The sequence below is a fragment of the Centropristis striata genome, chromosome 16 (assembly GCF_030273125.1).
Source record: "Centropristis striata isolate RG_2023a ecotype Rhode Island chromosome 16, C.striata_1.0, whole genome shotgun sequence".
Lineage (NCBI taxonomy): Eukaryota > Metazoa > Chordata > Actinopteri > Perciformes > Serranidae > Centropristis > Centropristis striata.
In genome coordinates, this window is record NC_081532.1 from 22,338,977 (window position 1) to 22,362,345 (window position 23,369).

Sequence of the window (23,369 nt, forward strand, 5' to 3'; positions counted from 1 at the left end):
GCAGTGAAATACAAAGCCCATTGAGTAAAATGTAAAAAGACAAAAAAAGAAGAGTAAAAAATCTGCCCTAAAGAAGCTTGTTGGGGTTCAGAGGGTTAAGTGAATCCTCATGAGTTTGTAGTCCTTCATTTATACTGTAGGTGATGTCTTTTCTTCTTCTTTTTCCCCGTTAAAAGGGTTTTTTGAGGAGTCTTTCCCTGGCTGCTGTGAGGGTCTAAGGACAGAGGATGTCATACCATGCACAGTCTGTAAAGCCCTTTGAGGCAAATTTGTATTTTGTCATTTTGGGCTATATAAATAAAATTGACTTGATTGACTTGACTTGTATGTGCTGCCTCTCACCAATGCTGGTAAAGAACTGTTTCAAACAAACAAACAAAAAACGTATCTCGTCATTTTTTTGTTTGTAATGAATCTGTTTGTTTCTGTCCTTGGTTACATCCAAAAATCTTTCATCTTGTCTTCTAAAACAAAAGTCCAGTGGAAGAAAATCAATTCATGATGCTCAACATACTTCAGAGTTTCTGTTGACATCTGCAGATTGTAGTTCTTTTCAGTTTCTGGCAGCTTGGAGAAATCCACCAGGCACGGGTGCTGCCGCTTATTATCATCCCTTATCTAAGAGAGAAAGAACAGTCACAGAAATCATATTTCAACTTCCCTCTGTTGCCTGCAACTTTGGCCCACATGTCATTCTATTTGTACGTACATCATGTAGGAAAGTTTACTAAATATATGCATATGAAATGCACAGCCTTGTAAGTCAGTGCCATTGTGAACCGAGAACGAGAGGAGAATGTGGTTTAGGTACAGGGTGCTACTGGTTGCAGTGATAAGACAGTCTACTCCAGTGAACATGTTATGAAAGAGGAACAAGGGAGCATGTTTTCTTGGGGGAGATAGAAAGGTGTACGACTGGAATACCAAGTGAGAGGTGTAATGCCTCTCTCGAGGCTGCACCGTATGCCAAATAATCCCTTTGGCAATGCTGCTCAGAGGAGGCGGCATGGCAATGGCGGATGTTTACCAAGAAAACATGCAGGGCTGCGTACAGATATGCAGCTGTGTGTGTGTGGGTCCAATGAACACCAGCCAGCTCTTTTGTGAATAGTACAAGAACTCTGTGGGAAATCTTTACTCTGGCAGAATTACATTTGCGGAACAAATATCTTATTCAAAAAACTGTATTTTTATGCAATCATGGCGAAAACAAACAAACGACACTTTGCTGTAAAATGTTAACTGTTTTGAATGCTGCTTTAATGAATCAGAGTGAATGACAATTACAGAACACAGAGTGAACTGTAGTGTAACATGTACCATGGCAATATCTCACTATCTGCCCCACTGAGCTTAAAGTAACTACAAGGAGTTTTTCACTGGTTCTAAAACCAATTTAATACTGATGCTTCAATATGACCTTCAGAAGCAATAGGAGGTGCCACAGAGATGAACTGCCGTGCATTCTCCAACATTCAGCCACCTTTAGAAAAGATTTACTACTAATTTCTGGAGGAAAAACAAACCCCAAAAACGTCACTGGTCGGTCAGAGTTGAAGGCAATAAAGTTTATTCTCAAACAAGAATAAAACCTGAGTTGATTCTCCAGAACAAATCTTGATATGTGATTATTGTGTAAATCATAAATTTGTGATTATTAATACTTTTAATTATAATATAATTTAGGTTTTCTGTGTTTTTCTTTAGAGGATTTTATATGTGACGTTTTATCTTGTGGTTATGGCTGTTACTGGCGCAGGGTCAGCACCAAGAAAAGGAAAATAAGCTCGAAAGAGTCTTGAATTTGGTGGATCGTTCAACAGATGTAGAGAATTGTGGGATTTGAAAAAATCCAGAATACACCTTCCTTATTCCTTATTAAATACGCTGCGAGAAGTGGTTTTACATCAATACATGAATTTACGCTGGTAAGGGAAAATAAAAATCAAGTTTACTTTGTTTTACGATTACCATATTACAGTTATGTATCCTGCAAGAAAATAATCTGCTCTTCTTTTTTTTCGCTTCCATAACAAATGCTAGCCAGATCAAAAGCTTTACGATATGAGCGGTGTACATGGACGCAGTACCGATTTTGTCCACAGAGGCCGCCAGAATTAACACAAAAAACTTCCTTGTAGTTGCTTTAAATAATAAAAACTCTTTGTAAAGTGTTGAAGCTGATTAAAAGATTCTATTGAGATGCCGGGAAGAATGAAGGCCTCAGGTATTAAAGCTGGTGGTATTATAGGGACGATTCTGCTAGTTTGTATTATAGACATAAGAGCTGTGTTCCATATTGTCGTGTGTGTTGTCATCTGTTCCTTAAAGGGCAAAACGGGTCACTTTAGTTTTATCCTTTAGCTAAAGTACAATAAACCAAGAAAGTCATCTACTGAGACAAAAAGGATGATTAATTATTTTTTGTCATTATAAACAGCAGGTTTAATTAACAAAAATTATACAAGAATTTGGTGTAATAATGCAATATAGGCATTCTGCTTCTGTGTGTACTAATATTTAGGATATAAACCAACTTTGAAGAGATACTTGCATATTTTGGGAAATATACTTATTTACTTATGTTGTCAAGAGAACTACAAGACTGTGAGCTTAACAAATAAAACTAGAATCTTAAACTAGAGTCTTTAAAATAAGCTAAGAGAGTGGCATTGATCTTCTCATATAACTCTCAGCAAGAAAACAAACAAGCATTTTCCCCAAAATGTCAAACTACAACTACATCATAAAACAACCCTTGGGTTCACATTGCAATGACAGATTATGTTTTCAAAGAATCAATTAAACTTCTTTTAGAACAAACTTATTGCAAACAATTAAAACAATGGGTTTTCCCCGGTTTATTGCTGCACAGGAATTGCAAAAGTGCCCTGTTCTGCCCTTTGGTGAGACAATACTTTTTATTTCATGACTTCTACTAAAACACATACACAATCACTCCGCTACCTACAAACAAACTGGAATGAAGCGTCTAAAATGAATGGTATGAAAAGCATCGAACATGTGAAAATGAGAGTTTTTCTTTTCCACTTACCCTCTTTTTGGTGTGAACCGCAAATTATAAAAGAGAAAGCAAGATGACGTATAGGCTTTTGATGATTCAGTTCTAATACCACTAACAACTAATGCATTTAAAGCTGCTCTTAAACCCAAATGTGTTACGAGAAATGTGTAATTGTGGTGTTAATTTCTCCATAAACATGGCAGAATGTATGGATTATGTTTCTTTATCTTTTGATTAAGAATGATGATTTTGTTGTCAGTGTAAATATATAAGGAAAGTGAAAAAAAGGCATGTTTCTCACCTTGCCGTACGACCATCCCAGCTCTATTTTATTCATCCCCCACAGTTCGTGGATGTTCTCAGCTAGTTTATCTCGAACTTTCTCTAAATGAGGCGGCATAACAATCTGAGGAAACAGGAAAAGTATGAATTTTAAAGAAAACAGTGAGAGGATTATTAACATGTTTGTCTTCCCAGTAAGTTTACCTGGCTGGTTTCTACAGGTGTGGGAATGAAGGAGGCCTGCGACATGAACTGCGTGGTACCCAGCAGATCTCGGACTCCTTCCACATCCCTCTTGTACTCTTTCACCGGCTCCACCTTCATCTTCTCTTTGGGCAGCAGAGCTTCGTAGCATGGAGCATAACTTGACGGAGGCAGGAACTTGAAGTCGCCGTGTCGGCCGCCCAACAGGAAACGCACCCTGATGAACAGTAGGAGAGAAAAAAGGTAATTGACCCTATGAACCCCACATATATTTTCTTTAAAAGTTCCGCAAAAATATATAATTTAACACGGAAAGAAACTGTAAAAACTGGCATTATTGTCGAAATTTGAACTTTCCAACAGTCCATGAACGGATCATAGGTTGAGAAAATTTCTGTTAGAAAAAGTAACCAAAACAAAGCTTAAAATTGTGATATTTCTGTCAAAATCACTTTATTCTACATGTCTCATTTAAAACGTCACCAAAAGTAAACTGTTTGGAATAACTAGATCCTGTTATAAAACGTTCAAAACAAATTCTGCTCCTCTGTGACACTGTGAAGCCATGATTGATTCTGCTGAGACGAACGGTCTCGTGACAAATATTCACTGAAAATCTGTTTACACAGAGCTGAGAGGAGTGTTCACTTGTGTTTAAAAAAGGATGAGTTAAATGCAGAGGTTGAATTTCCCCATTGTTGGATTAATAATGTAATTTATCGAATAATCATTTAAAAAAATAAAGTATATATAAATTCAATTTTATTCAAGTGATTTTTTTTCCTTTTTTTAATGATTTATGTCATTATAACTATGTTATTCTGCACAAAACACTTTTTTGAGTTGTTCACAATTAGCAATGCTTGTGCTGATTCCATAGAGCTGCAGGACTTATATATTATATATTGCAGTTAATTACAAGGCCACAGTGAGTGAAATGTTAAAAGAGCAAAAAATAGTGGTGTAAACGTTTGTAAATATAAATTACATAGCTAATCATAACTGATAATCAGACAGCTGTTAATAAAAGAAGCAGCAAAAACCAACAATGCAGCTAAATACAACCGTTTTTCTCCTCTAAATCCACTTCAATCAGTTCTAGCCTGTGCTCTAACAGGGACAAGTTTAGCTCTGAGACAGAAAAAAAAGCGTCGCAGGCCATCACTGTGAAGAGGCTCTCCTGAGGACGCCCAGAATAGCTGCTCAAGTAGTAGTGGTGACGCAATCAGGCCCATTCCGACTACAGCCCTCAATTATTGAGGAGTGAAGATGTGTGCCTGTCATTTTCTGGCACGTTTAAATCCGTGGAGATGTTCACCCCGTTCAGTGGGTCACATTCAAGTACAAGCTTAGAGGCGTCATCATAACCCACACAGAAGTGGTTAGAAGGTGCCTCTTTGTATATGAAATGCTGAACAATAACTCTAATTAAAGTGCCTCAAGCTGCTGGATGGATGGCCATTTCTGTATTCATGTCCCCTCGGGAGGAACTAAAATAACTTTGATGATCCCCTGATTTTTCATGTGGAACCATCATGGCATCAAGTTAAACATGTACCTTTTTTAGAGCCCGACTGATATGGGATTCTTAAGACCGATGCACATACTAAATTGAGAGGTGGAAAATCCATCGATAACCGATATGGTGGCCGATATAGTAATTTTTTTTTAACTGGAATGAAAATTGACCTTTTTATGTGGATTGTGCACAGATTTTTCACAGAGAGTTACTTTCTCAAGTATAAAACATTATTAAATAATATTTAACATTATTATATATTATACAAACAATGTATTAGATTGTCAGACAGTTCTAAAAATGATAATAGGATACATAGGAATAAAATATATAGCTAAATTAACAGCATTACTGTTAAGTTTCAAATAAACAAAAAAATAATTATTAAAAAAAAATAGCTAACACCATTTCTAAATGATGACAAGCAACAATTTTTGCATTATATATTGTGTAAAAAAGTTTTTGGAACAGCACATACCAGACAGCATATACACCATTACTGATAGGCCTTTGATAGGCCGATATCAGCCGATAATATCTGTCAACTGATATATCTGTTGGGCTTTATTCCTTTATTATTCATCATAGAAGAAGAAGAAGAAGATTACTTTATTAATCCCACAATGGGGAAATTCAACCTCTGCATTTAACCCATCCTTTTTACACACAAGTGAACACACCATGCAAGGAGCAGTGGGCAGCACATTACTGCGCCCGGGGAGCTGTGCAGGGGGGTTATGTGCCTTGCTCAAGGGCACTTCAGTCCTAGACCTGTCAGTACCAGGATTCAAACCGGTGACTCTCCAGTTACAAGCCCGATTACTAACCTCTAGGCCACGGACTGCCCATAGACTGTATAAAAGCAGTGGGAGTAAAATTAGTCACTAGTACTCTCTATTTTCCAGTTTTCTTCAATATAGTATGATGTTCATCAAGCAAAGTATTGTCCCATTTAGAGTAAAAAAGGTGACATTGCAGGATTATGCTGTGAAATTCATGGCACTGTGTCCATTTGAATAGCCATGAACTTGTTTTTGAGTGTTGTCCGTGTTTTCATCTAAGAACTTTGATTCTTACACAGTGTGTTTTTAATTGTAACATCTTTATCAGATAAAAATGTCTTGTTTAGCGATCAGTTAGTTATACCTTAGAGCATTCAGCTCAAAGAACAAGTAAAGTATAAGTATGTAAATCCACAAAAGATATAATAACTCACAGAGTAAAACAATTTTTGTTATTCATTTCCAGAAATTTACTGTATTATTTTTATTATTTAATTATAACTACAATTGTTTAATGGTCTTGAATGATAAGTTACAGTGAATTTTATGTAAAAAAAAAAAAAAACACCATCATATTGGTGTATGTAAAATTAAGGCAACTTTCTGTTGTCTTACAGTAAAACTTTAATTTTATTGTTAAAAAAAAAAGTAAAATATATATATTTTTTAAAACGGTAAAAAAGTCTGGCAACACTTACCGTCATATTAAAGTAAAAAAAACACACACAAAAAATCTCTTATAAGTAATTCTACAAACATATATTTTAAAATACAGATATTTATAGTAAATTATCTGTAATATATATATATATATATATATATTTCTCTTATAAGTAATTCTACAAACATATATTTTAAAATACAGATATTTATAGTAAATTATCTGTAATATATATATATATATATATATATATATATATATATATATATATATATATATATATATATATATATATATACACATATATATTATGGTTGTTTACAGTTATTTGATGGTAAGCGCAGGACATGCCAGCACTTTATAAAACAAAATGAGCTGAATCACATTATCACATTAATTCCCTTTGTGTTGCTCATAAACCGTCACGTATGGTTTATACTTTTGAAGAATTAATTTCTTTTTATCACACAATTAGGATTTCGAACAGCTAACACGACCAAATCAAATCAGACCAGTCTCTTGGTGTCAAGTGTCTCCAGGCTTCAAAGAGAGAAAAAGCTGTTAATGCAAAATGCTGCTTTGCTCTACAAAGTCAGACTCAATCATGGCATCATGGGAAAACTGCTGGAGCCTGAAATACCATTTTAAAGTGTTGTCAATCACACTATCTGGTGTCACCATGGCAACAGAGCAGAATATGAATCCAGCCTGTTTTACCTGTGTCCAATCTGAAGGCATTGAGAATTAATGAATTTAGACCAGAATGAGTAGGTGGATCAGATGAATTTCATGCAGGGTAGTGTATATGTATATTATAAATATATATATATATATATATATATATATATATCTTATAGCTTGTCTCTCTCCTCTGCCTGAGATTCTACGTGCAGCTCATTCATCATGGGTGAATTTCAGGGGGAGTCAGTTTGTCTCAGACATCAGACATTAGAAACAAATAAACACTCACTTGACCCCCGCAGAGAAGCTGACGACAGGAAAGAAGAGCCCGTCTGTGTTGAAATTTTCAAACATGCCCTGAACGGGCTGCCCATTGATCCTGAAAGAGATGCTGGGAGCTCCCAGGTCCAGACAGCAGCTCACCACGTCCTCGGAGGTCAGAATGTGCTGGTTCATGGACGCAACCGCCCGCGGGATACGACCTGTTCAGAACACACACACACACACACACACACACACACACACACACACACACACGCACACAGTCATGTGAAATACGACCTAGTGAGTGATGTTGGCACAGATCACGTCTCTCACACACACACACAGGACTGCACATTCATACACACACTCTGGGCAAGAAGATCATCCCTGCAGGGCACTGATCCTGTCTAGACACAACCTGGCTGCAGCCCAGGGTTATCATGCGTCTTTAATATTATGATATCATCACACAAACACAGAATTTTCTTCTGCCCACTGACCTGACCAGAGGTGGAGTCCATCAAAACCATACGAATAAAGGTCGTCTCCGACTCCATTGCCTCCCCATCCCTCTCCTCCTCCGGGGTAGGGACTGTAGCCTTTAGCGTTGGCCCAGCCCACCCTCAGGTGGGAGGGCTCACTAGTCACAAAGTGGTCCACCTGGTCAATCATTAGCTCGTAGTACCACTTCTTATACTGAGCCGAGCCCTCGCTCACCCCCAGGAAAATGTTCGGTCTCATACTGGCAACGAACAGAAACATGAAATCATTAGTTATTATGCTATTATGCTCTGATATTAATTTGTAATGTCTCTTTTTTTCTTGAAAATTAATGGATAAAGTCCACCCTTGGGACATGATAATTCAATTTAGGGCCAATTTATTTTTTAAACTTATCAACCTATCAAGATATCAACCTTAAAAGTGTTGATATCTTGAAGCAAAGCAGATCACTTCACTAGTGTCAAGAAAATGATCCAAGGAGATTTAAATGATCTCTCCCCCATAAAAAATCCCTTTTTCAATGTAAAAAGATGAAATATCCCCCCTTATTTTATTATTATCATTATTCATTTATTTGATTTACTATTTATTTATTTTTCAAATTTTGATTTAATTTATTATTATTTTATTTAATCAAATCTTATACTTTATTTTAGTTTTCTTTTTCAATATATGTATACGGGAGTTCAGAAATCTTTTTCATTTTACTATATTTTTATATTTCTTTAAGTAAAGAGGTAAATATATAAACATACTTATTTTCTAAAGAGGTAAGAGGGGTATTGATGTAGCACAGGTCAAAAACAGAAACAGCTGTGTGAAGAATGTAGTGAGTTATTTTTGACAGAAAAAATGGTATGTATGACTGTATACAATACTCTGGAAATAAAATCAAAAAAAGATGAAATGCTGAAAGGTGACACAAGATAAAAAGAGATTTAAAGGCCAAGTAGTCATTGTTACATCACAGGTGAGCATATATGATCCACAGGCCAATTTAAAGACCATGTTGCTCTATGCTTGACGTGTAGTTTTAGATGTGTGACTTGTACACACTTGTACAATTTCATGGTCTACAGAATGTAAGGCTGAGTGTACACACTACAGAGCCAGCTACTCCATATCATGTTCATTATATCAAACTGATTGTAATGTCTGTGTTTACAGTCTTTCCCGGCAAAGATATTGATATTATGATGACACAATCCAATTTGGTAAAGGATTAGTTTGAAAGTAGCTGGAAGTTACAAAAAACATTGGAAGTACTTTCCATACAAACAAAATAATTTAGTAACAAATAAGACATTAGTTCCTCATTTCAAAACACTGTACTGGCGAATGCAATACTTTGAAATGTAGATTAATTAAAATAAAAAGCATGAAGTTGAAAGGAAACGCTGTGAGTGGATGGCGTTCTAACCTCTGGACATCATTGACCAGCTGGGTTTGCAGCAGCAGATCTCTCTTGGGCAGCAAGTGATCGCAGATTAGGTTCTGATTGGTTCGCACAGCTACACCGTTACACACACACAGCGAGCAGAGCACATCCAGAATCTAAAACAGAAAGTGGAGGCAGCAAGGAGGAAATTAAGCAGCAATATTATCAAATAGGAAGAAGGAAGAGCATAACAGCTCACCGATAACTGGTTTCACATTGGCCTCATTGTCCCCATTAAACCTTGGAAATGAATCCATACCTTTCCAGAAATGACTTATTATCTTTGTTCCAAATCACTGTCCAGGCTGCAGCTCTAGGGACAGATTCTTTCCATGCAACCTCTGCATAATTACTGAAAGATGCTTATTGGGGGCAAAAACATGTCCAAAAATATCCATTTGATGTTAGCTTAACAAAGCTGTGGAACTAAATGGGCTCATGAAGCTCAGCCAAGGGCGACAGGCCAGAGCACCTCTGCTTTATCATTGGCCCTTTTCTCCTGCTTCCACGGCTAAATTATCCACTCAGGCTGATTTATGACCCAGGCCAGCTGACTGCCTGATCCTGATCTCATTTCACTGTTAAACTGATTGATTCACGATGGTTACGCACCGCAACCAAACCCCCAGGAAGCCTCCGTCAGAGATGGGAGTTTGTATGCTGGTAGAAGGTAAGTGCAATGAATTAGTAGCTACAGACAGGAAGAGGTGACAAAGAGGCCCAAAGGGAATTGTTATGGAAATGATTGTGCATCCACTGAAGCATTTTGGTGAGCCTAATGAGGAAAGAACTGGAGATGGCTGGATGCAAGATAAACAGGCACTTTAGGTGGTTGTTGTGTGCTTTCTTGCTTGACTAAAAGTTTCCCACAACTTCCGAGTTACTGGAGATACTTTAGTACATCTTAAAAGGGGGAGTCAGCGATTCTGGATCTTTCCTAATATCTGAACTCAACACTCAAACAAATTTCCTCCTCTCAGAGAGACAGAGTGCCATGCTTCATACTCTGAATGCCACACCCACCGGAGGGGAAAACTATCAATGCCACAATACACAACCATGGGCTGAAACTAACAAAATGTCTGTTTCTAGCTAAAACTATTCAACCTAAGTGCATAATATGATTGTGTTAGCACTCTATGTTTACCAGAAAGGATAAGTTAGCTGTTAGCAAGCTAATCTAAGCGGGGTCATCTATGTTCCCTGGGATCTACATTCCCCGGGTCCTATGTTCCCCGTTTTTCACAAAAAAGGTCCTATGTTCCCCTGTAGCAATACAATCTATCAATCTTTGCGGTAGACTCTCAGCATGGCCAGCAGGCCTACCGTCGCATGGCCCACCTTAGTTCAAGCAGCCCAAAACTTAAATTTGCACAGCAGCTACTTTCTAGTTATTTTGCAGTTCCTTTTTTTGCTTTTTAAATAGGGTTAGAGGTAGGGCTAGGGCTAGGGTCAGGGTTAGGGTTAGGCCTATTTGCCATATTTGGCAGTAATGGTGGAAAAATTAACAAACCAGGGAACATGGGACCCTTTTTGGGAAAAGCGGGGAAAAAAGGGTCCTATGTTCCTTAGTCTCATACAAAGAAGGGAACATAGGACCTGGGGAACATATATGTTAGCATGATAAGGAACTTAATGCAGCATCTGAATTATCCACATTCTGCTACAACACAAGTTAAACAGAGTCAAATGCTTTAGCTTAACTTACAGGAATGTAGTTGGCCTAAAAAAGACTTTGTATATGTAACATTAACTTACAAACACAGTTTTATGTTGTTTGCCAACAGACAAAATTTGTCAGGAAGGCTAAACAGCCTGCCTTGTTCTCTTTAAATTAGTTAACAAAGTCCACCAACCAACGCTTCTAAAGCACCATTTAACAGATTATATCACATTTTTTAAATCTGTAAAAATTCAGTTGAAAGGTATTTGAGATTATTTTATAATGTAAAGTGCTTTAGAAATATATTATTATTTTATTATTATTATTTATTTAGCTGTTTCCCCCTTTTTCCAGCCATTATGCAAAGCCAAGACTGAAGCAAATTGAATGAGAATAGAACAGACATTGTTCTGTTTGTTGTGGTCATTTGACTTGAAGAAGAAAATGGCGATTGTAACTTGCATTAGCTGGTTTAAATTGAAAATGATACAGAAGTTAACCCACTACAAAGGTAACAGTTCTTTGCAATGTTCTGACCTCCTGATATGTTGATTTGAATTGGCATGTCTCAAGTCTCATTCTATTTCTTTAATATAGACCTTTTGACCTGATTCAGCTAATTAAAAAAAAAAAGCAAATAAGGGTTTTGTTCCCCAAAAATGTCAAACTCTTCCTTAGGAATATGTTTTTAGTTTAAAATTAAAATTGACTTTATTGGCATAAAAATATTGCCACAGCATCAAAATACAATTTGTCCAAATATCTGGACAATGTGCAATAACATTGTTTTATTATCTTTTTCTAATTTGCACTTTCCAACCACTGTACTTTGTTTTCACTTTGTGGTTTCTCTTTCAAAAGAACTTTATTATCTGCTTGGGCTCACTCGTATTTCATCTTGTACCTCGATCACTTTTAACATGAAAATGGAGCCCAGATGTGTCATTATCTTATATCTTACAGCAGAGATAGTACACCTGTTTCAGAAGCACTGCTCGCTGCTCACCTTGTGGTTTCGTCCGTGCTTGTAGAGCAGTGATATGATGGACTTGATGTGTCCTCTCTGGATGATGTTGAGGGCCTCGGGGCTCTCAATTAGAATGCAGTGCAGAACTTCCAGGATGCCTGCATGGCCGCAAATTCATCAATTAGTTAACACCCGCAGAAGAAAAAGACACACCAGAGGACACTCGTCAAAGAGATATCCAGTGTGCATAGATTAGCAGGGAACACTGCTGATACATTCTTTAGCATGCATTTAAAAACCACCTATATCATTTCTAAGCAAGCAGCATCATCTTTTTACATCTTTAAAGACTCATATCCCTGTTGAGAAGTGCTGCATTGCCATTAAAGGAACTGGAACAGCTTTGTGAAGCATCTATGAGTGAGAAAATGCAAGTTTTTTCACAATGCAGTTTCACTGGAGTGTCAGAATGTGTACATGTGTGAAAGCATACCTGAAGAAGACTCCAGTCTTTCTAGCTTGCTAACCAGCCAGTCCAAGTTGTTGGAGAACTGGGTGCAGTTGTTTCTGTTCCCTCTAATTAACGCAGCTGCAGGGAAAAAAGGAAAATGTACATGAGTCTGGTTTTCTTTAAATGAAGAAAACAGTGTGGTTTGATGGATGCCCTTCAGTGCAACAGCAAAAACAATGTCAACCATAGGTGGACCCCTTAAGTGCATGACCAAAGCCAGAGGAAGCTTTGACATCCTAATACATATTCATTTGGAAGACGCCTAAGATGAAGGGAAGCGATGACACAAGGAGAGAAAAGACATAAACACAAGCGGACAAACACACCCACATATGTCCTAGCAAAAAAAAAAAAAAGACAGGGTCACCCAGCGCAGGCAGACAGGGAAGAAAGGAGGGAGGCATCCCAAATCCACTTAGCACTGCGCCGGAGCAGGTGTGTGAAGGAGGGAACGGGGGAAGAGAGAGACGTGGTTGGAACACTAATAGAAGCCAGGAGGTGAAATCAGTGTAAATAAGAGTGTGAAGGACACACTTGGAGGGCAGAGGGGCTTCAGTATGGCAGGATAAAAGATAAACTTTACATATGCCTCCTATTTTTAGGAATGTGACAGGAAGAAAATGTTGTCTGCTCGCGAATGCATCTTTTATGTCACAACTGGTGAAGGAAATGGTCCAGCCAAACATCGTATTCATCAGATACAGCAGGGTTTTCAGACAGAGAGGGAGAGCACAAAATATATATATTTCCCTGCCAGATCACTTTAGCGAGATACGTCTATATCTGACAGAGCATATGCTCGCAGTGCAAAAGGTTAAAGTGATTTTTCCAAGGCATGGCTGATGACATTGTGCTATAGGAGCACAAAGAACACAGCAGAAATAAGTAAATAACACAGAATCTGGCCAATCAGAGACACCCAGAATTGTGTGTGTGTATGTTTTTGTAATGACTTTGCAGCGCTGATGCCTTGGAAGCACATCACATAAACGAGAAATCTCCTTTTGTATGCAGTGGGCCACATGCCACAGTCTTTCCCACCCAAAAATGTGAGTATATGTGCAAGTGTTGGAGACGGGGTATTTATGGCTTGTGTGTCACTGTGTGTACTTCTGGCAACCTCAGAATTCAATCCTCCAATGTGACGCGTCTGTAAATGGCTGGTTAAATACCAGGTCAGCACAGTTCTTCATCACCACTGCAGCCACTTTATCTTCAAACAACAACGACTCTCGTCTCTGTGATTGATTGCAGTAGGAGAACTGAGTCTGTGTGTGCGTGTGTGTGTGTACGTGGACAGGCTACTTACCCAGCAGCTCATACAGCAGGTTGAGAATATCTTTCCACGCTGCTCCAGCCTCTGACCCCGCACACTCTCCAAAGTGGGCAGCACTGTTGTATACGTTAAGACGATCGATGCAGTTGGACACCAGAGTCAGCATGCCCTAAGAAATGCACAGTGATCCGACCCATAAGCATAACACAACCACATAAATATGAAACACATGCATTCCACACACATTAAAATACATATTGTATTAATAGCAAGCTCTCATTAGTACGACAGCTTAATTTGGTGAGCTCTTTTTCTGCAGCGTTCAATTATTCAGCCATCCTTTACACAGCCCTATGCTCTCTCCTGTCCCATTTGGTGGTTGTGTCATGGTGATTTATACCAGCGAGAAATATCTATAGTGATCAGATATGCTAAATGGGCACCGTAAAAAGACAAAATGAAAATTGCAGATGATTTATAATGCCCGGAAAATCATGAGTCAGCCGTCTACAGTGACAAATTGACCTTCTAAATGTAATATATTAGGGGTTGGATAGAGATATGCCGTTTTGGGATATTATCATAGAAAGACAGGTAAATAAGATTATGTATGTATTCCTTAAATGTGTGTAACTTGCACATATTTAAACAACCAGAAATACACATATAGATCTGCTGGCTAATTCACATTCATATATACAGGCTTGAGGATATGGTTACTCATTATTATAGCCTGTAAGGGTTAAGGGGATAGTTGACATCATAGGCACCCTCAGTAAGGCAGCTGACATTTTGTAATTGATGAAAGCAATTTAGGTCCTAGAGGCTTAGCAGAAAGCTTCAGTGCACTTGTGCCAGCCTCGGGGAAACTTATAACACCAAAACTGCTGACACCCTCAAATGCAATGCCTCCAAAATACAAGATGGCATTGAAACACACCACAAAGAATCAATCGCTTTATCCTTTCACAAATTTTGTCTTTTGCAAGTTTGCCACTGCTCTCTCAGCTCACTCATATGTGCAGTCACTTACTTAAATTGCCTCAATCACAAGTCAAACTCAGTTCTCCGGGGGGCTTTTAATATTTTTGCTGCACTGCAGAACAGCTCCCCGTGTTATTAATTGATATTTCATGGACTGTTGGTGTGCTGCGTCTTTCTTCATGGTGAAACTCACTTCCTGTTTGAATAGGTTCTGCCGGTTCTTGAGCGAGCGCAGCTTGATCTGCCTTTCTTCATGCTCCAGCTCAGCATCAGGGAGCTGGAAATAGGTGATGAGGTCGTTGAGGGTTTGGAGCACCTCTTCAACAGGCAGCGCAACCAGTGCCCTATTCTTTACACCCAGACAATCCAGATCTCTGGGAGAGAGAAAGAGAGAGAGAGAAAGAGAGAGAACACAGAAATGTTATCACATCCCAATTAACCCTAATTCAGATATGACAGCACTTATATTTGTGATCGTGCATAGTTTTCAAAACACTCCCATTCATCACAAATGCAATAATGTCCTGGTGAAGACACTCTAATTGGAAGGCTGAGCAGACTTGCGGAGAGGCTGTGATGACTAACACAATGTTTAGCCCACAGGTTCATCCATGCTGAAATGCTGATTTCCGCTGGCCTGCTAAAAATAGCTCCCGTCGTACGCGCGGGAGGGGTGTGTGGAGATGTATGTGTCACAGCCGCAGGGGAGGCTGACAGACTCTCACATGTTCCCGCCATGAGTGCCCCACGAGCCCGACCCAGGGGACAGCGGGCGGTTTGATAACAAATAAGGGCACTGGAAGCATCCACTTACGTGCTCCACGGCTCCCTTTCTCATAGCTGGCAGTGCATAGCCGTGACGCTGCTGCAATGTTTGCCATTTTGAAACGCATGACTGGACCACTGAGTGAGCTGTCTGGGGCTTTGGCACCCCACTCAGTCAAAACTCATAGGCCCAGAGCTCAACTCCCCACTGGGTCCGTTCACAATCTGGAGGGACATTACATCACTTTTGTGTGGACTGTGTGAGAGTCTGCGAGGCTTTTGGATGTCTGGTTTTTAGCCTTCACCTATAATTTGGTGATGTGGCGCAGTTGGGGACTCTTAGTTTTATCATCTCTATTAATTAAGCTCCACCATCATCAGTGTGGCACTTACGCAACTTGTAACAATGACAGGACATTTTGCAGATTACCCTCATGAAGTGGCTCAAGACAAATGTGGACTGTAATTTGGTTTAATTGGGCAATTTGGACGATCACGTCACTGCGTGCATAGCGAGGAACAGTGATGCAATGTTCAGCATACCTGATGAATCGGTTAAAAAGCAAAGTGGTGTTGCGGATGATTCGTGCGGCACGGGACTCCTCATGTTGACAGCGCTGCAGGGTCAACCCGTCATCCATGTGACCTTCAGAATGTAGGCACGCCTTGAGAGGGCATGACAGGAAGAAAGAAAAGTGTGAGACGCTGACATGAGACGATACAGGGAAAGGACCAGAAAAAGGAAGAGGAAGTCATTTAATGGAGAGAAAATGTCCAGCCGTCGTCAGCCAAAACTGAGCCACAATGTCTGGGACACAGGTGCTGACACTACAGGCTATCTGGCTGTGTTTACATGGAGGACACATTGTCACGCACATTATCGCGCACACACCTCTATCACTTGCCACAATAGCCAAGGGACAAGGTTTATTTTTAGTCTAGGGAAAGACGCAGACTAATAGACAATAATCTTAACTCAATCAACTCATTACCCTCAAAATAATTATCCGCTCCAAGGAGTTTCATTTATTTATAAATTTTTGTTTGTGTGCTTTGCATCTGAAGACGTAGCAGTGTGTTTGTCTCTACTTACTCGTCTCTTGAGGGGACCCAGACGGGCTGATTTGACATCAGGTGCCTGGTAGGAAAGCCAGAGTCCCGTGGCCACGTGCATGATGAAGCAGAGCGAGTCCCCGTATTTAATCTCCGCCACCCCCATGCCCTCAATGTCCCGCTTGGGGCTCTGCTCCAGCTTCTCCTGCACAGGGGAGGAGAAAATGAACACATCAGAGTTGTCACTGTGAACCTTGTGTGTGCATGTTAGTGCAATACAAAACATGTGCATATTCAGACACATTGCATGCAGATCCGTTCTTAATCAACCACCAACCAAATGTTAACAGCGTCTGCTGTTTATGGCTCTATCCATCACAGTGGGATGATTGGATTTGTGTGGTGTTGGGATCAGATATAACTGCAACCCATAATCGACATGAGGGCTTCAGTGATAAATGACTTCACTTATATCCTATAATACATGCTTTGAATCCACATTGGAAGGGTCACTAATTGGCTCACAATCACTGACCACATCAAGAAACTCCATTACACAGAGTCAGGCTAAATGGACGGTTCAGTTAGAGTTGGCAAGTACAGTTAAATTAACCTCTATGGTGTAGCTTTCGCTGCTCCAATAATTTTTTGTAATTTTCATTGTCCTTGGAAAAATGGTGATTTTCCAGTCCAAGGGGAGTGGGCAGTGGGCCTGGCCAACATACTGTCTTTTAGAGCTGTAGTGGATTTTAAAGATGAAGTGACCTAATAAATCAATTGGGACCAGCAATGTCTTACTCTTTGAGAAGGGGGGTGAATAACACTCACAGTTAGGCTACATTTTGGCAAGGAGAAGTGGTACAGTCATTTTCAAAGGGTTATTCTGATCTCTGATCTTAATATATCCGGATGAAAATGGGTTCAATGGTGGTCATGTCTCCCCTTTACAGACATGACCACTTTATGCTAATCCCATGCGGTTCTGGGCAGAACCCATGCAGTTCTTTTGCAATATGGATGTGGTGTTTTAGCCTTTTCTAAGATGGTGTATTTGAATATTTCTGCATACTGAGATCCCAAAACAGTCTTGGTATTGCATAAAGATCTTAGTCCCCATAGTAAGCATGTAATTGCATTGAGACCATTTCTTGAAACTTGACCTCCCTGTATAAAATGAGCTGCTGTGACCTCTAGGATAATCACAGCCTCATGAAACTTCACAACCACAAACTAGAGACCTAGAGCATTCATAGGATGGATGGTTTTCTCATGTATGTTGACAATAAGCAAGTTTTCCACAACAGAACTGCTCGCTACCCGAGCAATTCTTGAAGAAATCTCCAAATGTCGAAAGTTTTTGAATTGAATCAACCCAAAACCAATGACAGGAGACATCAGCGAGCTTGAGGATGGCCATCATATATCCCTTGATAATTGAATTGATTTATCAATCAAACAACTTGACACAGTGCTCAGCTGCATCTCAAATGAATTTCCCCAGCTTTCCTATGATGTACACCACTTCTTCCCCTGAACATCCCCTGTTTACCGCCCCCACCTTCCTAAAAGAAAGGGGGGGTTATTGAGGAAGTGTGTGGTCGATCCCATGTGATGCAGGACACCTTGAGGAGCAACAGGGAGACTAGTGAGTACATGTTGTGCCTTTGCATCTACATCTGTCCTCACCTTAGAGGCTCTGAAGCAGAAGGCGGTGGCAATGGTGTCGGACCTCTCCCTGTCCTGCAGCACCAGCCCCCTATCCTCCGTCAGGGCCAAGTAGTGGCCGGTGGTCAGGTGACGCAGTCGGAAGGGCTGGCCCCAGCGGATGTGACTCCCACTCCAGCTGTCAAGGTCACAGCCACACATTAAAATGAAGCACACATGTGAACATACAAGGACAAAACGGTGCATTTCATAATCCTTGGAAGCCTAATATCCGCTAATTAGTTGATCTAAACATTGCTGCCAGCTGTTAATTATGTAGCTTGCCGTGTAGTGGAATAATAAGCAAATAGCGGAAAACATTTCTCTAATTACACACTTTGTTCCTATTCAGGAAATTCAAAACAAACCAGGGTTAAAAAAACATGGTAGAGATGACAAAAATCATATCTGACACAGGATTTGAAATGGAAAAGGAAAGGCTGTATCCCTGTGAAGCTGTAAAATAGCCTGGATCAAAGAGTTGACAGAGAAAGGCAGAGAAGGAAAGAGAAAGAGGGAGGGAGATAAAAGAGAGGAAAAAAGAGACAGAGAGGCCAAAGTGCAGCATTAAATCATAGGTGTGGAGCAGGAGAAAGGGACAAATGGGTGTAGAGAGAAAAAAATCGAAAGAGGAAACAGCAGATACAAAAGAAACAGGTGGGATGGAGAAATAGGAGAATGGTGGAAAATGAAAAAAATAATAAAATAGGTAGTGAGGAATAGGAAGCAAAGAAATAGATAAGAGATCACGCGAAACACAACCCACCTGATTCGGAGCGGCTCCAGCCTCCACAAGGACCTGGCCTTGGCACCGGCTTTACCCGTCTCATAGTTGACTATCCTGGGGATGCCAGAAATGCATGAGTGGGTTGTCTGTCTGTAGATGCTTTAAATGTCTAGCCACCACTGATACTGTCAAGGTCATTCATCCTGGCTCAGTAAAAAAAATCACCTCTTTACTCTCATTTGTCATGCTGATATTCACCGGGAGGATGTGTTTACGTACACATAAACACACACACACACTGGCTGTATTTACTCTGCCGACTACAGCATCACATCCTTCAAACAGAGACATGTGCGCCCTGATAACCCACAGCTACACTGTCTATCAGTGATATGGGTGACTGGGTCCAAAGATAAAAGAAATCGCTCATCACCCCCCCGCTGACAGCTTGGAGTGTGTTTGATCGGCCTGAGAAAAATGTAAGACCTCTAAAACAGCGTGTTCCCTCTGTTGAATTTCAAGGACAACAGAAGGAGAGAAAAGCCAAAGCAAGAAAATTATATCTAATCCCGCCTCCGTATTGCTCCGTTCTAAAAATAGAAACCATATGTGTATGTGAGTTTGCGTCCAGGAGGAACACACATCTCTTGGCACCTGGCTGAGTGTGAATGGGCCTTGCCCGCTGTTGTGACCCACTTCGAGCCCAGTGTGCCATTTTTTGTGCAGCCTACCTTATCTGTGTTGGCACCAAGCGGCTACACTGAAGATAAAAATAACACAGCAGCCATTTTGGCTCTCCAGAGAGCTGAGTGTCATGCTGGTCAGAGGCATTTTTATGAAGCGAGGTTGGAGCTGAGGAACCATGCAGTCAGTTAGCATATCTTATGCTACATAACTGCTTTAGCATCACAAAATCTAGTGATCTAGTGTGGTCAATGCTTCGCACCTCTGCTGCTCTTCACTCTGGTCTGATCCTGGGATGGCCACCACCTCATCATGCCCATGGAACAGCCGCATCACATGACCACCCAACAGGTAGCCTATTGGAGCAGAAAATACAAAAAGATTTAAATGTGAAGACATTTAATTTCCTTTGTGCATGTTCAATCTGGAAATATCTATAAAAATATGCATATTTAGGCCAAAACATGTTTTTTTTTTTTTTATTCAATAAATGACTACCTTAACTGCAAGAGAGAAGTGTGAAGTCTTCACATAATATTATTTTTAGTTTTATTAACCTTTTGGGTGTGTGTTCTGGATATATATTTTTCATTTTGAAAGTACTGAAGAAAAAAAACACATCACAAGGAGTTTTCCATGAAGATTTGGTATTGTCACAGATAAATTATTTAAATAATGTTAAATGAGATGCTTTTTAACAAATAGAGCAGCTGCATTAATTAAATTCTGAAATTAAAGTATTTCCTTGACTAATTGGGGGAAAAAACACCACAGAATCTCAGAAAAAGTTTGGAAAAATTGCAAGAAAGATGATACTCTGGTATCATCTGGTATCTTTGTGTGTAGTTTTCTGTGTAGTCTCTACCTTCTTCTATGTTGCTACCGGAGCAGATGGGATGGACGTTCCACAGGGTTTGCATGAAGGAAGCATCCACCTGGATGTTGCCATTGGAGATGGATAAGTGCTGCAGGAAAAAGGGAAATATTTCACACAGCTTTTACTTATTTGCTAACATCAACACCAGTGACAGGGAAAAGGCTGAGCTTTAACTTCAAAGGCTTTAAAACTTTATCTGCATGCTTTTACTTTGGAATACAGGGAACCTGTCAAAATAGGACTTTTTTTCCAAATATTTTTGCCAGAAAATAAATCTCAGGTTAACTGGACCTAGATGATAGAAAAAAATGTGGGTTCAGTCAGAAGATCGACACTGGATTTCTGAAAAAAAAAATGTGATGTCAACTTTTCAGGCAAGGATCAGATGAAAACTCCAGTTTATCATCGAGTGTTGAGGGAACCATAAATATGATGGACGGATGCCTTGAGTGTTTGGGGATTTATACCATCTGGGAGGCTGTAATGCTGTGTGTGTGTGTGTGTGTGTGTGTGTGTGTGTGTATTTGAGTGTCTCTAGTGGCAGCTGTGTCCCGATCATCCTCCTTCTCCAGAGTCCTTCTGCAGCCCTTGGGTGCTGTCCCCGCATACTACTGTGTGGGTGACAGCGGGACACACTGCCAGATTGACATTGGTGACTGTAAGGCGATTGTGGTCATCTGGCCGTGCCCCTGCCCCCACAGGGGGTGGAGGCGGGGTAAACACAGCCTGGCTGCTGTCACCAGCCTTATGGATCACAGGGGATATGTTGTTATGATGCTACTATGCTATGATGCTCATCTTCGAGGGCAGGAAGGCACAACAGGTAAAATAGGAAGCCTATTGCTGAAAAGGGCAAGTCAGCAGTGCAATAGGAACGTGATCAATATTGATGGCAGTGGGATGCGGGAATGTGACGCACTTACAGCAGTCTGAAAAAATCTGAATCCACCAAATCAGACATATCCGATTCAGATCAAAATTTGCTTCATGTATGTTTGCCAGTGATGGAATGTAAGTGTACTTAAGTACAAGTATGAGTGTTTCTACATATGTAACTTTACACTTTTTACACCCCATTTTAGAGGCAAATACTGTACTTTTTACATTTTACATGAAAAAAATGCAATCAATTTAAAATTATTTTGCTGTTAAATAATAAATCAAACCACATAAAAGTATATTAGGTAGTTAAAATAAGTCGTACATGGACAACAGGCAAATGTTGCTTACATTAATGCATCGATAATAATAATACAATAATATATTTGGAATATTTGAAACAATCTGAGTTGGGTCATTCTACATAATGACTATTTTTATTTTTGATACTTTAAGTAAGTTTTGATGCAAATACTTTTGTACTTTTACTGAAGTAAGTTTTGAATGCAGGACTTTTACTTGTAGTGGAGTAATTTCCCAGTGTGGTATTAGTGCTTTTACTTAAGTAAGGGATCTGAATACTTTCCCCACCACTGTTGTTTGCACTCATTCAGAAGGAGAGAGTTGTTGCTTTTAAAGCCTCCTGCAGAGGAGAGTCATAGGGAGAGTATAGTGCTGTGGCAACAAGAGAGGGATAATCTGAGATTTTGTTACATCAGGGGAAAAGGAGTTGGGGTTCTACTAAAACCTCTATAATATGTACACACACTCACATAAACACACATCAGCTACAGCTTCAAGGATCAAACAGCAAACAATAAACTTACAAGGTATCGCTCTGAGGACACGCTGACAAGGATGAGGTCATCACCGATCCGCACTTTCTCTCCTTCAGATCTCTGTTTGGAGGCGGGGTGGATCGTCCACCAACAGGCCTCACCTGCAGTGACACAAACACACACACACACACACACACACACACACACACACACACACACACACACACACACACACACACAAAACAAGCAACAACAACAACAAAGAACATACAACAAATTATAAGCTAAAAGTAATAGAAAAGCGGTTGAAATAACATTAGTTAACTTACTAGTATTGCAGATGTGGTTGAAATGGTTCACATTAGCTAAAGGTAATGACTAAAATCCAAGAACAACAACTAAGCAGGGTGAGGCAGCTTTTAGTTAATATGCTCCTCACCTGTGGAACAAACTACCTGTAGATCTGAGGTATGCCCAAACGGTTAGCTCCTTTAAATCAGGACTAAAATCACTATTGTTTACTGCAGTGTATTCTTAACTTTAACACTTTTCTGTTGTACTCTACTGCCCTTACTTTTTAACTATGCAATGTTTGACTTGTGCTTTTTATTATTTTATCTATTTTCTTATCCTGCTGTATCTTATTTTATCTTATTTGTATTTTTATTTCCATTTCCCTGATTTAATTGACTGTTTTTACAGTTTTCAATTGTGACTTGCTGTTTTTAATGTTTATGTAAAGCACTTTGAATTACCTTGTGTTGAATTCTGCTATACAAATAAACTTGCCTTGCCTTGCCTAAAATGGTTAAAAGTTACATTAATAGAAAAAGGTTTGAAATAATTATCTTAAATTAATGAATAAACAGTTGAAATTACATTAGTTAACTTCAAGTATTGCAGATGTGGCTAAAATGGTTAATGTTAGATAGCTAAAAGTAATGACTAAACAGTTAATTAATAATTAATAAGTTAAAAAATAATTATACATACATAGATGTATAATTAGCCACAGGTATGGGTAAACAGTGAAAAAGTTAGCTAGAACACAGCTGAAATGGTTAACCTAGCTTACACATTAAATAATTACCTAAGAGTAATGTATAAATGGTTTAAATAACATCAGTTATCTTAAAGTAT

General features: G+C 39.4%; 1 protein-coding gene across 1 annotated transcript in view; it reads right to left on the reverse strand.

The window, feature by feature from the left end:
- The window catches only part of LOC131987714 (ryanodine receptor 3-like), a 146,594-nt gene that overhangs the window by 74,544 nt on the left and 48,681 nt on the right, over positions 1-23,369 (reverse strand). The window contains exons 8-24 of the mRNA XM_059352563.1: positions 22,278-22,390; positions 20,560-20,659; positions 19,957-20,050; positions 19,050-19,124; positions 18,266-18,422; positions 16,620-16,784; positions 16,070-16,191; positions 14,955-15,135; positions 13,811-13,946; positions 12,484-12,579; positions 12,030-12,148; positions 9,343-9,476; positions 7,919-8,160; positions 7,444-7,636; positions 3,512-3,728; positions 3,327-3,431; positions 515-618 (exon numbers count right to left, since the gene is read on the reverse strand). Of these exons, the coding sequence (XP_059208546.1) occupies positions 515-618; positions 3,327-3,431; positions 3,512-3,728; positions 7,444-7,636; positions 7,919-8,160; positions 9,343-9,476; positions 12,030-12,148; positions 12,484-12,579; positions 13,811-13,946; positions 14,955-15,135; positions 16,070-16,191; positions 16,620-16,784; positions 18,266-18,422; positions 19,050-19,124; positions 19,957-20,050; positions 20,560-20,659; positions 22,278-22,390 (2,353 nt within the window). The remainder of the gene's footprint in view (positions 1-514; positions 619-3,326; positions 3,432-3,511; positions 3,729-7,443; positions 7,637-7,918; positions 8,161-9,342; positions 9,477-12,029; positions 12,149-12,483; positions 12,580-13,810; positions 13,947-14,954; positions 15,136-16,069; positions 16,192-16,619; positions 16,785-18,265; positions 18,423-19,049; positions 19,125-19,956; positions 20,051-20,559; positions 20,660-22,277; positions 22,391-23,369) is intronic.